This window comes from Musca vetustissima, unplaced genomic scaffold (assembly GCF_032173495.1).
Source record: "Musca vetustissima isolate MV318-11 ecotype Yass unplaced genomic scaffold, APGP_CSIRO_Mvet_v1 utg30005, whole genome shotgun sequence".
Classification (NCBI taxonomy): domain Eukaryota; kingdom Metazoa; phylum Arthropoda; class Insecta; order Diptera; family Muscidae; genus Musca; species Musca vetustissima.
Genome location: NW_026878301.1, coordinates 33,716 through 52,235, shown reverse-complemented (window position 1 = coordinate 52,235; position 18,520 = coordinate 33,716). Strand labels below are relative to the sequence as shown.

At 35.5% G+C, this 18,520-nt stretch overlaps 1 protein-coding gene across 1 annotated transcript in view; it reads left to right on the top strand.

Moving 5' to 3' along the window:
- The window catches only part of LOC133323109 (peptidoglycan-recognition protein LB-like), a 40,633-nt gene extending 22,697 nt beyond the window's left edge, over nucleotides 1–17,936 (top strand). Inside the window, exons 2-3 of the mRNA XM_061532064.1 lie at nucleotides 17,300–17,638; nucleotides 17,728–17,936. Of these exons, the coding sequence (XP_061388048.1) occupies nucleotides 17,300–17,638; nucleotides 17,728–17,936 (548 nt within the window). The remainder of the gene's footprint in view (nucleotides 1–17,299; nucleotides 17,639–17,727) is intronic.
- Nucleotides 17,937–18,520: the final 584 nt, after the last annotated feature.

Sequence of the window (18,520 nt, the reverse complement as noted above, 5' to 3'; positions counted from 1 at the left end):
TGGCTCCTTATATGTAAAAACTTGATAACTTCGCCGGGTCGAACTTTATATACCCCCGCCATGAGAAGGACATTTATAAGAGTTTAGGGCAAACGAAATACAGATACTTAGATAGAAAAATCGGAGTACCATTATAAGGGGTGTATACAAAAATGTAAACCGATATTGATAATTTTTGGAAGGAGGATTTCTCTGCCATATATGTTTCCCTCGGGGATTTTTTCATTTCATTTAGTATTGTCAACACTATTTTGATATCGATTAGTTGCTAAGCCACTTTGCACTGCAACCGCAAATCCATACAAGGAACTTTTGCCAACCAACAATTGTTGTTATTGTTATTCGGCCGATAAGTGAAGAAAATCCCCTCGACTGGTTTTGTGATAGTCAGTTGCTGAGGAACCAATATTCGTGTGTGTGTTCGTGGGAACGTAAATAAATCCAGATATGTTATTTGAGTACAAATTACCGTTATGGGTAACTAAGTGGTTGTATCTTTTAGTAATAACCTGTTGCAGTTGAAATTGTCTACCCCCTGGGCCATAATATTTTCTTTAAAGTTTGTGTGTTACCAATAAGTCATCGAAGCAACCATTTGTGATTCGATACATTTTTTGACATTTTGTTCAGTTCAAAGTTTTAAGTCTATTTAGCCAAGTCGGCCAAAAGATAACATATTTCACAGATGCAGGTCAAGTTCGAAGATGGGCTATAAATGTCAACAATAGGTATGGTTACTATACAAAGGTACCACTTGGATATTGAGCATGTTTACTATTGTTTGCATTTTTTTTTTAGTTTTTGCAAGATGAGTGAGTAGGAAACATCCTGACGTAGTTTTATTTATAACTCCAATATAAAAATAAATACTTCCGATTTTTGATATTATGAAGATTTTGGACTCGTTTTCCAAGCGGAGTTATTTGAACTATTGGATTTTGAACTTAGACCCAATATTTCGGAGTTAGATATTTTGGATTCTACTATCAACGATTATCAATATCGACCCACCTTTATATAGCCTGAAAAAACACCAAACTATCAAAAAAAAAAGCAAAAATTGGGCGAGTAGGAAACGTCCTGACGTAGTTTTATGTATAGCTTCAATATAAAAAATACTTCCGATTTTTGGTATTATGACGATTTTGGACTCGTTTTCCAACCGGACTAATTGCATCTTTTGAGTTCTGAATTGAGTGACAAATCTTCCCTTTCACTTAAACCCAATATTTTGGAGTTTGCTATTTCGGCATATTTCAAATATTATCAATATCGACCCACCTTTATATATAGCCTGAAAAAAAACCCAACTATCAAAAAAAAACAAAAATTTGTCTTTTGAAGTTTTTGATACATTTTAAAGTTGAATCGAATGCCAGCCTATAGTCACTACAGATCGTCCATATAGACTCATTGACCCTCCAATTCGTCTATATTAACACATTGGCCTTCAAACTTGTATATATCGACTCACTGGCTTGCCTTTCAGCTCATCTATATAGACTCACTGGCCTGCCTTCAGCTCGTATAATAGACTCACTGGCCTGCTTTGCAGAAGGATTTTACAATAGAAGTGGATCATTGCAGACAATTTCCAAAATAGGTCCAAGCCATTCAACCCGTCTATATAGGTTCTCTGTCCTGCCTTTCAGCCGCATTTTTCAATGGAACTGATTGTAATTTGGCATTGCGGATTTGAAGTGGGTAAAAAAACATCATCACAGACAATTTGAATTCAGATCCACGTTATATTAGGTAGGGAAAAATAAATCGGCAGATGGCTGTACTGATAGATTTCTCGTAAAGTATCGATCAAACAATTTAAGATTTATGCTCGTTGGAAAGGTGACATTTCGCAGTAAAAAAAAACATATTTTGCTGTTTTTTGTGTGGTGCATTCAGTTGTGTGTTAAAGGCGTTAAAAATGTAAGTGAACAAAGGGAAATTTCGGTACATTTTACAGTTTCTCTTAGACAAAGGCCAAAATGCAAGCCAAGCGGCTAAAATTTTGAATAGAGTTTATGGTTCCGCTACTGTAACAGCCAATTATGTGCAATTTTGGTTTCGTAGATTCTGTTCAGGAATTTTTGATGTTAAAGATGCACCTAGCTCAGGTAGGCCGGTCGACGAAAATCGTAGAAATTATCGAAGTTGACCGGCATGTAACATCGCCGGGAGCTAAAAATCGATCATAAAACTATTTTAAACCATTTACAATTGACCAGAAACGGCCAGAATTTACCAAAAAAAGAGGTGTCGTGTTCCATTAGGACAACGCTAGGCCACACACATCTACAGTGACTCGCCAGAAACGTCGGGAGCTTAGTTCGGTCATACAATCCGGATTTGGCACCAAGCGATTATCATATTTTTCTTGCATTGCAAAATTTCTTTAAAGATAAAAAATTGATATCTACGGAGGATTATGGAAATCGACTACTAGAGTTTTTTGCAAATAGAGAGCAGGACTTCTATGAGAGATATTATGAAGTTACATTTAAAATGGCAACAAATCATACAACAAAACGGTGCATATTTGGCCCAAATCGGACAAAATCGGACATTCCGAAGCAAGTCCTGTAGTTCATATAAAAAAATTGGTTTCTTTTTCCCCAACCTAATATTTTCAAATCGGGCTCACCTTTCAAAGTTCAATCTCTGCCTATCGGTCATGTATTGTGGATCCAGAAAAAAGAATTTTCTATGAAAAAAGTAAAACTTTTAGAGAAGACTGCAGCCACTTAGCCAAAATAAGCTGGCGGAAAACATTGATATTCAGTTTGCTCACAAGATTGACCATAGGCCACATTGTGTTGACCATAACTTCTAAATAGAATATTTTTTTCAAAGTTCTTCTATGTATTTAAGTCTCATCAGAAGCGTTTCATTTACAGAAGATATCATCAAATGTCTATAGAAGACCTCGTCAAAGGTATTCTATCTTAAGAAAACGTCATCAAAGGTACATATCCAAACAGAGGCCTGGTCAAAAGTCAACAATCTTTAAAATACCTCAGCAAGGAAGTTATTCTCCTCCTTATCGAAGGATATCTACCCATAAAAAGATTCACTAAAAGTTGTCCATGTATATAAGACCTCATCGATGTTTTCTATTTGTAAACATCGATCTTATATATATATGGGAAACCACCAAATGTTTTCTATCTTTAGAAGAACCCGTGAACGTTTTTTAAGGCCTTAATAAAGGTGATCTATATGTAGAATATATTTTCAAATCTGTTCGATCTACGGAAGAGATCTCCATATTTAAACGTTCAGCCTCATGTTTATAAGAGGCATCATCAAAGATCTCCAATTTATACAAGGTCTTTGGAGAATCATCTGAATATAGGAGGCAGACGATTTTAATACCTTATCAAAGGTATTCTCTTTATGTAATACTTCAACGAATATCGTCTTTGTATAAAATAGCGCATTGTAAGCCTTTTATCTACAAAAGTTTTAATATATATATATATATATATATTAAAACGCGCAAATGTTTATGGAGCTAGCCCCTAGGATTCTTTGGATTCTATGGACAATTCTAAGCAACTTTGGAGATCGAACGATATCTCTATCTCGATTTTCGACTCTACCACTTTTCAAAATTCGATAGAATCATCCTAGGGGCTGGCTTTAATCGACAAAAAATTTAGCCTGCCCTAATATATATATATATATATCGTCCAAAAGCATGTAGGAAATATCTCGAAGGGCTTCCATCCATAAAAGTCTTCAACGTATCTAAGACATCGTCGAGTTTTTATATCACAAAATGTTTATATCTTTAAAGGAACCTATCAAAGGTCTGCTACATTCATCACATTTGTATAGAAAACCCCCTCGGAGATCTATTATCTATCGAAAAACAGGAGGACTTCTATTTACAAATTACTCCATAAAGTGTTTTTTTATTATTAAAGACCTCTCCCCTATATTCCATAGAACCCATCCATAAAGTCCTTATTACCACAATACATAACATGTTATTAAAAGTATTTTCAAAAAAAAAAAAGCAGATATGACATACTCACTTTGTAATTAAATATTGTTACTAGGTTTCAAATTTTTGCCCCTCGAAAAGAAAACAGAAACTTTTTTCACCCAAACTATATGGCGTATGATATGCTGCTGTAAGCGGAAAAATGGACAATTATAAATCTGAAAAAAGAAACGAATAAAAAACAGAAACAACAATTACATTTGTATTTATTAAAAAACATAAAAAGACAATAACAACAATTTTATTTTTTATAGCTTTTTCTGAACACCCTCATACCAACATACAAACACATGTCCAAACATTGAATGAAACTTGAAAAAAAAACTTTATTGACATAAATATTTAACATAATGTTTGAAATGAAATGAAAAATAAAATATTTTTTTAATAGGTCAAAGTTCACAAAGAAACAGAAAACAAAATAAAATATTCAAAACTTTTGTGTGTGTGTGCGTGTATGTGTGCGATTGTGACGTAAATGACAGATGGAAAAAATACTAGTGTTAAAAATTATCATTCGATATGTGCCATGAAGTTGTTGTTGCGTTATGGCGCCATTTACACACATATTTTAATAATGAAATTAAAAAAACAGACAAAATTTAAATAGTTTCAATGAATATTCATCTCTATGGACTTTGGCGAATGTCGGAATTTTTAAAATATATACAAATCGTGAAATTTGGAATATCTAAATATTTTATTAATGAAATTAAAAAAAAGAAATTAAATATTTCGTATGAATATTCATTTATATGAACGTCAGAGAGAATTTTGGATTTTTTTTTTAATATAACAATATGAAAAAATATAACAAATGAAAAATGCGTTAAGTTCGACCTGCTGAACTTTGGATACCCCCATCCCACGTAGAACTATACTATAGCGAATGACCTTGGGAAGTGCGGTAAAAACTTTCGATGTAAACAAAAATGTCTGGGATATTTATATGGGAATATTGTTTTTTTCCAAATCTCAAAACCCTATATCGTTGTCCGATATTGATACCACTTGGCGGGGTGAAACATATGTATAAAAATCCTCAAAATAATTTAGAGTGCAATGTGACATGTGGGCCATAGCTAAAGGGAATTACCGAACATTTGGAGTTTTCATGCATAATTAAGGACCGATATAACTCAATTTCGAACCTAGCCTTTTCGTTTTGTATCAAAATACCTTCCTTCACGATAAATATTAAAAACACCGAAAATTGGTAGGTATCATTATATGGGGAATAGGCCTATATATATTTTGATAATTTTGTTACGACTACAAAACAGCGAATTAAGAGGCAAAACGCACACAAAACCCTCAAAATGCCGAAATTTTTGGGGTACCATATTTATAATTTTTAGTGCAAAAATCCAAAGATCCAATAAGAACCGAAATTTCTAAATTACATTGAAATGGCAAAAATTCGGGTGTACCCTTCTATGGGGGCTACCACAAATAGTGGACCTATATATATATACCAGAAAAAGTGGACCCATTTAGTGCAAAGATTTGGTATCCAATAAGAACCGAAATTTCTAAATTACATTGAAATACCAAAAATTCGGGTGTACCCTTCTATGGGGGCTACCGCAAATAGTGGACCTATATTTATAATTTTTAGAGCAGAAATTCGGTACCCAATAAGAATAAAATATACCAACTTTTAGCGAATTCGGTTGAAAAACGTGCTCAGAAACCCCAATTTCTTATCGATAGGAACAAAATATACCAAATTTCGGCGAATTCGGTTGAAAAGCGCGCTAAAGAACCCGGAAATACCGAAAAATGGTGACATCGCTATATGGGAGGTACCAGAAAAAGTGGACCTATATTTATAATTTTTTGTGGAGAAATTTGGTACCCAATAAGAACCATATGTACCAAATTTCAGCGAATTCGCACTCAGGAACCCCAAAATACCAAAAAAAATAAGGGTACCCTTATATGGGGGCTTCCAGAAAATGTTGACCTATAATTAAAATTTTTAGTGCAAAGATTTGGTACCTAATAAGAACTCAATGTACCAAATTTCAAAGAATTCGGTTGAAAAACGCGATCAGGAACCCTTAAATATCGAAAATTCGGGGGTACCATTATATGGGGTATATCCGAAAAAGTGGACCTATATTTATAAATTTTAGTGCAAAGATTTTGTACCTAATAAGAACTCAATGTACCAAATTTTAGCGAATTCGGTTGAAAGGCGCACTCAGGAACCCCAAAATACCAAAAATTCGGGGATAACCTTATATGGAGGCTACCAGAAAAAGAGAACCTATATTTATAAATTTTAGTGCAAAGATTTTATACCTAATAAGAACTCAATGTACCAAATTTCAGCGAATTCGGTTAAAAAACTCGCACAAAAACCCCAAAATACTGAAAAATGGGTGGTACCGCTATATGGGGGCTACCAGAAAAAGTGTACCTGTATTTATAATTTTTAGTGGAGAAATTTGATACCCAATAAGAACCCAATGCACCAAATTTCAGGGATTTCGATTGAAAAGCGCGCTCAAGAACCCCGAAATACCGTTATAAGGGGCTACCACAAAAAGTGGACCTATATTTATAAATTTTAGTGCAAAGATTTTATACCTAATAAGAACTCAATGTACCAATTTTCAACGAATTCGGTTGAAAAGTGCTCTCAGGAACCCCAAAATATCAAACATCTATCAAAATAGTGGACCTACATTTATAATTTTTTGTGGAGAAATTTGGTACCCAATAAGAACCCTATGTGCCTAATTTCAGCGAATTCGGTTGGTTAGCGCACTCAGGAACCCCAATATACCAAAAAATTCGGGGGTACCCTTATATGGGGGCTTCCAGAAAAAGTTGACCTATAATTACGTTTTTTAGTGCAAAGATTTAGTACCTAATAAGAACAAAATCTACCAAATTTCAGCGAATTCGGTTGAGATGCGCGCTCAAGAACCCCGAAATATCGAAAAATGGGGGTACCGTTATATGGAGGCAACCACAAAAAGTGGACCTATATTTTTATAATTTTTAGTGGAGATGTTTGGTATCCTTAAGAAAACCCAATTTGCCAAATTTCAACGAATTCGGCTGAAAGGAATCCCAAAATACCGAAAATTGTGGGTGCCCTTATATGGGGGGGTTATGCCTAAACGTGGACCGATATAGCCCATCTTCGAACTTGAACTGCCTGCACACAAAACACAACTCTATGCAAAATTTTGGCAATCTATCCCAATTCGTTTAGAGGCTAGAATGATTACAACACAGGCCGGCGGACATGTTTAAATCGTCATAGAATTTTACGTTGATCAAGGATCGGAAATGATTATTTTGATGAGTTACAGGAACATTCATACTATTGTCGAAAAATGGAATTTGGAGGGGAAAAATATGTTAAGAAATACTGAGGGGTCTTATAGCTCCAATGGATACTCATATACATAGAAGTTTTGGACATAGACTTCATCAACGGATTCGATCTATGGAAGATCTACAGCAGACCCCATCAATGGGGTTTTCTATCAATAGAATACCACATCGAAGGTCTTCTATGAATAGAACACTAACAATTTCTGTCTTACTTACTTCTCTGGCTTGTGACAGAACTTTCGTTCCATAAGCCGAGCTTAGAAAATATTTCCAGGCGCGTCCGTCTTTTGCGCAGTTTTTCCAATTTGAAAGACCATTTTCGGCAATGTTGTCTTCGACTTGATGTTTCCATCGTATTCGTAGCCTCCCCTTCTGCGTGAACTATCAGCTGGTTTGCTTTTTTATGCCTTCTGGGCTGGGGCATCTTCATCCAATGTAGTCGCTGCAGCTCAATACGTCTAACAATGCCGAGAATAGCTGGTACAACTCAAGGTTCATTCCACAGCGATATTCACCTTCAACGCACAATTTCTGTCAAATATATTTTAACCCTATAAGAACCCGGAATGTCGAGTTACAACCAACTAGAACATACCGAAAATGAACAGGGCTTTGACAAATGACTCTCCTAATATATTTTCACCGTCCTACAACCGGGAAATTGCGACCAAAATCTTTAAAATACCCACAAGCGAAAATTTCATTAAATTCGGTAGGGCCGAACCTTCCATCATGAGGTGGGCATTCAAAAGACCTTAAAACGATAGGAAATTTTATAGGGTGGCCAATGTCATTGTAATTTTTTTGAAGGAAGAAAAACCAATGAGAAACTAAAATATCAGATTGGAGCCTCTTCGGTTAATACGTACCCAAAAAGCCCTAATATATCGAATAATGATTAAAATTGATAATTTTTTGTATAGAGATTTTCTACCGAATGAAGATCCAAAATTTCAGCCCACTTCAAAAACTTGCCCAGGCTTAAAAAAATTTCGAAATTTGGGAGATACCGTTATCCTCTTTTTAGTAAAAATACAAAAATTTATCAAAATCCACAAAAAGTATTTGAAGAACATTTCCATTTATATCAAATGGATGTGGTCTAAAAAAAATCCAAAAAAAAAAAAACTAAAAAAATTTCATTCATAATATCCAAAGGGCAAAAAACTCCGCTAATTTATACAATAAAATATTAATGTCACATTAATAAGCGGTCGGTCAATCGCCAATGAATGTCAACTTTAAAATTGATTCCAGTCATTTGACTATTGGGAATTCCGTATATTAGTTATATCGTAAATGAATAGACGCCGCCAGTCAGACACAATAAAATTTATAGCTTAATTTAGTGAAATCAATAAACGCCCCTTTGTAGTTCCGTCCCACACAATATAGTTTCGCCTATAAATAAACAATATAAATTTCAATTCACTCATTTAATCTGTCATGTTGTTTTAAGATTTAAAAATAACTGTTTTGATTAATTAAAACAAAAACAAAAATAAAATTTGAATTAATAATGGAATAGCATCCGGTTACGATTTGTTGTGACAAGCGTAAAATGTTTTGTGATCAATAAACATATGTAGATAGACGGAAATGTGATACTCTACATATGTTAATAGAATTTATTGCATTTATTTAGCACATGTCGAGACATATGAAATAAGAGGATATGCGACAATATCCTCCTAAAACAGGTTGAATTGAGTTTCATCGAAAAGAGATGAAAACAATAAAATAAAAAAAAAATAATAATAATAAAATAAAAATTATAACATCAATATAGTATAGTATCGAATACCTGTATACGAACTTTTAATATTAGTTGTAAAGTCAGTTCGAGCGATTTTTTCCAGATGAAGCGGAAATGATAACTCACCGCAGGTATCTGTGCTTTGCATTGAATTTCACGCAGTGAACTACCAAAAATCTTAAGAGCAACATATTTGTAGAATATTGCGAGAATGAAAAATTGTAATTGAAAACAATTCCTCATTCAATTTTGCTGCTGAAATATAATCAAGTCTAAGTATATCTCCAAACTTTAACTATGGTGAATTTTCCTTCTGGAGCTTTCATATGCTCACCAAGGTCTTTTAATCGCCAATAAGAATTTTCCCACCCCAACATCGTGTCGCACAGTGAAATCATGAATTTTAAACCCAACAAAGCCCAGTTAGAAAATAATCAAAATACCTTAAACAGGACGAGACTATTTTATTGGGGGCTCTGGCAAAAAAAAGTGGATTTAATCTTCTGATTGTTCGTTTGAAAAATTAGTCTACAACAATTAAAATACAAGATATGGTGCTGGACTTTCTTATTGTTATCTAAGAACCCTACAGCCACTCATAATGCGTCAAAAATTGTTCACTACAAGCTGCGGTTTTTGCAGTCACAGAGGATCGCTATAATCGTTGAGGATCGATTGTCGTTTACTACATATTTGAATCGGAGCACATGTCAAGCAAGGAGAGCAAAACAACAACAACCACCGCTCCGTGACATCTGCTCTCTTCGCTGAGGGAACTTGCGAAGAGATGTCCGTGGTGTCGATCAGCAGATGTGATTGACTAAGCTCGGGAAGCCGATTTAGAACGTATCAAACTATGCCAAAACATGAGCCTATATATCCAAATTTTAATACAGAGAATCGACAATATATTCATGCATCTCCAACAGATTTATCTTAAATATTCAATCAGTGTTTCCAGATTTATAACTATATAAACGTGATTAATCCCTTTGAGGGTTTAGTAAAAAAGACCATATTTTTGTAGAAACATTTTGCAGCTGTAGACATTTGTATATTGTAACTCATCCAATATAGGATATATCGGTCCACGTTTAGACATAGGTCCATGTTGAAGGTACCCCCAAATTTCGGTACTTTGAGGGTTTTAAGCGTGTTTATCAGCCGAATACGCTAAATTTTGATATTTTGTAGTCGTATTTGGTAACAAATCTCCCTGACGAAAATTATTACTATTTACCTGCTTTTGGGGGTAGTCCCCATCAATGACGTAGGCAGAGGGGGACCCTGGTCCCTATACCATAGTATGGAGAATATATTAATTTTGTTTTTCCGTTTGTAACTCATCGAAATATACATTTCCGACCCTATAAGGTATATATATTCTTGATCAGGGTAAAATTCTAAGACGATCTAGCCCTGTCCGTCCGTGTGTCCATATGTTGTAATAACGCTATCTTCAAAAGGAATTGAGATAGGGTGCTGAAATTTTGCACTGGTTTGTCTATTGTCTGCAGGCAGGTCAAGTTCGAAAATGGGCTATATCAGTCCACGTTTAGGCATAGCTCCCATATAAGGGTACCCCTCAATTTGCGGTATTTTGGGGTTCTTGAGCTCGTTTTTCAACCGAATTCGATGAAATTTTCAACATTGGATTCTTATTGGTTACACTAAACGGTACTTCCTAATTTTCAGTGTTATGAGGATTTTCATCGTATTTTTCACCGAATTGGCTGTAATTTAGAATTTTGAGTTCTTAATATGTATCAAATCTTTCCGCAAAAAATTATGAATATACGTCCATTTTTTTGGATAGCCCCATATAAGGGTACCCCCAATTTTCGGTATTTTGGGGTTCTTGAGTGAGTTTTTCAACCTAATTTGCTGCAATTTTGTATTTTGTAGTCGTATATTCACCCTCTTTTTGGGGTAACCCCATATAACCCCTTTTTATACCCTCCACCATAGTATGGAGGGTATATTAGTTTTGTTTTTCCGTTTGTAACGCATCGAAATAATCATTTCCGACCCTATAAAGTATATATATTCTTGATCAGCGTAAAATTCTATGACGATCTAAGCATGTCCGTCTGTCTGTTGTAATCACTCTAGCGTCTAAACGAATTGAGATAGAGCCCCAAAATTTTGCATAGAGTCGTCTTTTATCTGCAGGCAGGTCAAGTTCGAAGATGGGCTATATCGGTCCACGTTAGGCATAGCTCCCATATAAGGATACCCCCCAATTTTCGGTATTTTGAGGTTCTTGAGCGTGTTTTTCAACCGAATTCGCCGAAATTTGGTACTTTGAGTTCTTATTGGGTAGCAAATATCCCCACTAAAAATTATAAATATGGGTCCATTTTTTCGGACAGCCCCCATGTAACGGTACCCCCCAAATTTCGGTATTTTGGGGTTCTTGAGCGTGTTTTTCAACAGAATTCGCTGAAATTTGATACTTTGAGTTCTTATTGGGTACCAAATTAACCTGCTAAAATTTATATATATAGGTCAATTTTTTCTGGCACCCCCCATATAACGGTACCCCTCAATTTTCAGTATTTTGGGGTTCTTGAGCGCGTTTTTTCAACCGAATTCGCTGAAATTTGGTACATTGGGTTCCTATTGGGTACTAAATGTCTCCACAAAAAGTTATTAATATAGGTCCATATTTTCGGATAGCCCCCATATAAGGGTACCATCTAATTCCGGTATTTTGGGGTTCTTGAGCGCGTTTTTAAATGAATTTGGTATTTTGCAGTCGTATATGGTAACAAATCTCTCTACCAAAAATTGTTAATATTCGCACCCCTTTTTAGGGTAGTCCACATATAACCCCATTTTTTATATTAAAATAGATATGTGATTTGTTCGCGTTTTGAGTTTGGATCTAAGACTCTGTTGTAATAATTTCTCCTGCGGAGGATAGCGAGATAAAAAATTATAACGTAAGGTTAATGAACTATAGCCGCATTTAGACCTAGCCCCTGTGTGGAGGTACCAGAAGAAGTGGACCGATATTCCCCATCTTCGAATTTGAACAAAGTTTGGAAGAAATAATAAGATGGGCAAAGTTTGGATAAAATTTAAATTTTTTCCAACGGATTTGGTCCAAAGAAACATGGGGCCTAGAACCAATATTTCGATGAGGCACATTTTCACCGTGTTAAAGTGTTTACACCCTCATTAGCCATAATGCTGAGGGTATAATTATTCATTAAAAATTGCTGAAATTTGTATTTGGTGTACATAATGGTTTACATAAATCGGTTTGTAGAAATGTCGGCATAGGTATATCTACGGTGGAGGGTATCCAAAGTTCGGCCCGGCCAAACTTAATGCTTTTTCACTTGTTTATATTAAAATAGTTAACTGAATTGTTCCGCGTTTTTGGTTTGCCTCTGTATAGCCGCATTCGACCATAGTATGGAGGGCATTCTGTAGTCGAAATTGTCAGTTTATACCTTACAAAGTATGGCATTTAAAGACGATTTGGTCTATTTATCAATCTGTTCTAATCATTCTATCTTCGAGATAAAAAAAAAACTAGAACGTCAGGAACGAGAATAAACTATATCGGCCGGCATTTATATCCCATACCCTATATATAAAACACCTACCGATTTAAAATGTAGTGATAAGGAAATTATTGAGATACAACACGAAAATCTTGGATTCAAAATTGAGCTATATCGATCCGCAATTATGCATAGCACCTCATATAATGATAACTCCAAATGGTCGTATTAGGTATAACCTCCAGGGAAGTACGCTTACAAACTTGTTACCCTCAGTGACCATTTTCATGTTGAACCCCGAAATATAATCCTGGATACGTTGGTGATTACCTCATATCACTTTACCCTCTAAATTGCAGTATTTTAGGGATTCTGTGCACATGTTCCATCCTACCAGGCGTCATCAGAATCGGTCCACATTTTGGGTAATTGCGATTTTAGGAAAAATCTCCATTGAAAAATTCCTAAAATTTGCATTTGGTTTACTACAATCTATCAGTACTGGCCATCCGAATTAAATGCAACAGCTTACAAAATTGAGCATAGAATTACGTAGTTGCGTTTTCTAGAAGTACAGACATAGCCCAACGGATGACCTATTGATATTTGTTTGAAGTCGATTTGCATACTATTGCCCCATTTATAACATTGCGCATAACATTTTATGTATAAACAGTCATCGGACGATGATTAACGTGATATTTATTTTTAGACTTTGATGTGACTAATTTGTCACTTAAATTAACATTTTTGAAATTTTTGATAACAAAAATCAAACTACATTCATTGGCAATATGCCAAAAAAAATTATAGGCCTTACAAGGGAAGGTGTGTGTGTGTGGAAATTCCCAGTGAGTTAGTAGTTTGGCCAATAGCTTTTATAAACGAATATTTGTCATATAAAGTTTTTATGGAAATGCTTATTTTTTAAAATATTGAACGAAATAAAAATAAAAATGTATCGGAACATTTATTGATCTAGAAATGGGCAGATATGTGGGAGAATATCTGCTAATTGATGGAATTCCCAACAGTAATATGAGTTAATACATTTTGCAACTGAAGATGTTGTCAGGCAGACGGTAATAAAATGTGCGAAACTATGTTTTGCGATATTAAGAGACCTTATAGGGGAAGGTGTGTAGGAGTTCTGATAAATAGTTCATTTTGACTGACTTATCTATGAAATTCCCATATAGGAGACGGAATTGCCTATATGAGTCATAACATTTGAAATCTGACACAGATGTTAAACTAGTTTTTTTTTTTTTTTTTTTTTGTTTGACATGTTTACATTGGAACTTCTGACTATTTATGGATAAATAATCGTTGGATATTAACCGGTCGGTCACAAACGCACCGTTTATTTTTAGCCTCTGACATATTAAATTGATTTTTAGTTAGCCAAACATTTATAGGGCTATAAATAGAAAATAAGTGTGGGATCATCATTAAGTGATAAATATTTTTCAATAAATTTGAACACAACATTTGTCATGTCAACTATGAAAGTGTTGACTATTTATGGATAAATAATTGCGGTGATTAACGAAGTATTTAAATTTAGCCATTGATTTATTAACTTGGCGCTTAGGAAATAAATCTCATTTTATTTAGGTGAAGTTACATGTTTTTGTTTGCCAAACATTTCTAGGGCTATAAATGGAATAGAAATGTGAACTCAACATTAAGTGATAAATAAATTTAAACACACACTGTTACACTGCTAAGCATGGTGTTTTGTGAGTAATCGATGGAAATCCCAATAGTAAAATGAATGAATACATTTGAAAGTTGATACTGATAACCAAAGATAGAGTAGTTTTCCTGCACAAAATCTAAAACAGTTTATCACAGATTTTGATAGAAATTAGGTCAGTTGTTTTTCGTTTGGTAAAAATCAAATACAGAACCTTGTCCCGACCCTGGGTAAATTTTTTTATTGCTGAAAGTTTATCTCTCGCTAATTTTCGTGGGAACAAAGGGAACTCCTTTTATTAACAACATTTCTTAACTGTAGACTTTAAGGTGGTCCCATGAGAAAACAATGTTTGCTACCATCTTGTTAAAGACTTCGATCTTGAACCTCTAGATAGTCCCGATTGAAAAAGAACACGTTGTTTACACAGAATGACTTACCAGACAATCGAAGACTGGTCTAATTCTATCACAAGGATAGTTCCATCATAATTATTAATCTTTAGAAGACTTCCCATTTCTTCACAAACAGTTTCCTGTTCGGGAGACCATTTTGCGAGATCAACATTTTTATTATTAACTGCGTCTTTGACATCATTGTGGATCTCTTCATTCAGCTTGCACTTGAAGTGTTTCGATCCATTTCGGTTCACTACACTTCATTTCGTTCCATATTTCCGTTCGTTCAATTAACTGCAACGAGATGTAAACAGACCCTAAGCTAGTACCGGTCGTTCCTTTTGCAGAATAGTTCGTTTGAACTAGTTCGTTCCAAAATGTTCCAAACTCTACTGATGTCGTCAATCTTCCTCTTTCGTACAATCTGGCCATTCCTCTTAGGATCCCCGGGCTTTACGTAAGAGTCTATAACTGCTTCTTGATTTATAAGCAAGCTTTTGGCGCCCTCTGTCGATGAATCCTTTGGTCATTGTACCAAATGAACCATTGGAGCAATCGGAACTAGATGCACAAAGGAACCGGGCATAGTACCGATTGTTCCTTTTGCGGAATAGTTCCATAGAACTAGTTCGGACCACAAAGAAGAAAGAACAAGAAAAATGTGAGCGGAGGGAAATCGAGATGAAGATGGAAACCTTGTGTCAGATACAGTTAGCGTATTGAGGATATGGAAAGAGCATTTTGCAAAGCTTCTGGTATCAAATAGTGGCGGTGAAGAAGATATCTCAGATCCAATTGGAGATGAGGTCAGAAAAGCAATCAATCGGCTGAAGAATCATTAAGCTGGATATGCTGATGCTGGAGTCTTCAAAACCGATCTTCAGATGCAGTCAGGAGCATACACCAGCTGATAAGTACAATCTGGCTAGAGGAATGCATGCCCAATCAATTGGCTGAAGAATAATAAAGCAACAGGTGCCGATGCCGAACTATTCATGACCGGTGGTCAGGAGCATGCACCAGCCGATTAGTACAATTTGGCTAAAGGAATTCATGTCCAATGGCTGGAACCTCAGCATCCTGTGTGCCGAACACAAAAAAGAAGACAAGACGATATGTGCCAACTATAGAGGAATTAGCCTCCATCCCATCGCATATAAAGTGCTATCCAGCGTACTGTGTGCGCGACTGAAGCCAATGTCAATGACATTATTGGACCTAACCAATGCGGCTTCAGACCTGACAAATTCATCATATACCAGATATTTACTCTGCGCCAAATCCTGGAAACGACCCACAAAAAATTCATCGACACATTGCACATATTCGTCGACTATAAATCCGCATTCGACAGCCCAATCCGCTTAGAGGTATTTAAAGCCATGTCTGCGTTCGGCATTCCTACAGGATAACTTTAACTGGCACAAGGTCTCCGATTAAATTCAGAAAGGACCTCTCGGAGCCTACGAATTCGATGGAAGGATCAAGTGGAGGATGACATATCAAAGCATGGTCTTTTAATTTGGAAAAACTGCGCACCAGATCGCCGTGTCTGGAAATTTTTATGTTCGGCTTATGGAACAAATGTTCTGTCTCGAGCCAGCTGTGTTCGGATCAAAACGACTCAACTCTAATATTATCACTAATCATTCATCTTCGTAGTGGTTCTTGGCTACCTTTTGACTGTTGTCATATTACTCTTTGTACCATCTGGACATTCTTGTTACGATTTCCGGGTTTTACAAAAGACTTCTTGACACTTGACAGTGATCTTGATCGAGACAGGGTTCTTTGAATACGTCAACTGGTAAGATACGGCTTGCTCTTCGTACCAGTTGATGGTAAGATTTTTCTCTTCTCAGGTTTAGCAGTTGTTTGTCAATGGATTCTTGGGACAATTCATCCAGATACCTTCTTACTTCTTTTTTCACTTCTTCTACCACCTTGACTGCTTCTGCTTCTCCGGGTTCTTCATTAGCGTGTATACTTAGGAGATAATGGCAAGCTGTCTCAGAATACATCAATTTTTATGTCAATCACTTTGGAAAAAATAACTAGGCAATCTAATGTTGCATTAAGGTGGGCAACGGCTTGAATAAGTACATGTCTGGCTCTGGTATGATCTGGGATTATTGACTTCGCAAAATATGAAACAAAAACATTGTTCGGAGAAAAACGGGTTTAAAGTTTGAGCAGCACTTCGTTTGATATTGACACAATAAATCGGCTATATCATCAAGAGTTTTTGAGATTTTCACTTGATATTTTCGACGATCATTCTTGAATGAGAGTATTTTCGAATTAAAAATAAAACAGAAAAAATAATTTGTCCTACCCACCCTAATATACAAATATTGCATACATATATAAAAAAATCCCTTCATATCTATTCAATTTAAATACGAAAAAAATCCCTCACCACCAAAGATAATGTCCATCATTCCGCAAATCCGCAAAGTAAAGTACCGACGCTGTATTTTTATGCTGTCACATTAAATCATGACTTGTTTTGACATAAATAACACAAATAACAGCAACAAAAATAATTTATATCACTCTCCGTCTTTGCAGGTTTTAGCCAACAAATGAAATCGGGAATGGTAACACGTGACGAATGGGGTGCACGCAGCCCAACACTGGTGGAACATTTCAAGGGTCCAGCACCATTTGTCATCATTCATCATTCGTATCAACCGGCAGCGTGCTACACCAATGAAGATTGTCGCAAAGCGATGCGTTCTATGCAGGATTATCATCAGCTGACCCATGGTTGGAATGACATTGGCTATAGTTTTGCCATCGGTGGTGATGGTATGATTTATATTGGCCGTGGATTTAATGTGATTGGTGCCCATGCACCCAAATACAATGATAAAAGTGTGGGCATTTGTCTCATTGGAGATTGGAGAAGTAAGTTAATGACACACACTATCTCTCTCCCTCTCTCTCTAAAAAGGGAAATTCCGAAATTTACGATTTTGTTTTATTTCATTTTTCAGGTGAACTACCACCACCCCAGATGTTAAAGGCTGCCAAGGATTTAATTGATTTTGGTGTTGCCAAGGGCTTTATAGATCCCGATTTTAAATTAATGGGTCATCGCCAGGTACGAGACACGGAATGTCCCGGCAATCGTCTCTTCAATGAAATTTCAACATGGCAACACTTCTCACCAACCGCCAATAGCACAGAAAATGAAATCAAATAACATGGTTATATTTTCGGTCGCATAGTTCAAATTTAATTAGGACAAGCCAAATAATTCTATTAGTTAAAAAATAATAATTTTTGTATTTTATTGTAAAATAACTTTAAAAGAAAATGTAATTTAAGATCTCGCATAAGATGAACATAAGCAGAACATGGCAATGAATTAATTAAATAATTCATGATGAGAACAATTATGTATAGAATAGAATATGCAAAAATGTGAAAAAAATGTGGAGCTTGATTTTTTGTAAGACAATTAAATGTAAACTAAGAAGATACTGTGTTTTATTTCCTATTATAAGATCTATTGAGCAAACAGCGTCGGAATGAAACCCGCTTCTCTATAGAAGCTATATCTAAATCTGAACCGATTTCAACGATTTCAGGAAACTTAACACACATCATTCTAGACCTATTTCATTACGCTGTCCCAAATTTCGTGAAAACCGAAGATATTAAGGGACTTTGGTGCACCATGTACATTAAATCGGACGAAAATATATATGGCAGCTATATCTAAATGTGAACCGATTTTCAGGAAACTTAACACACATCATTCTAGACCTAATTCAGTACGCTGTG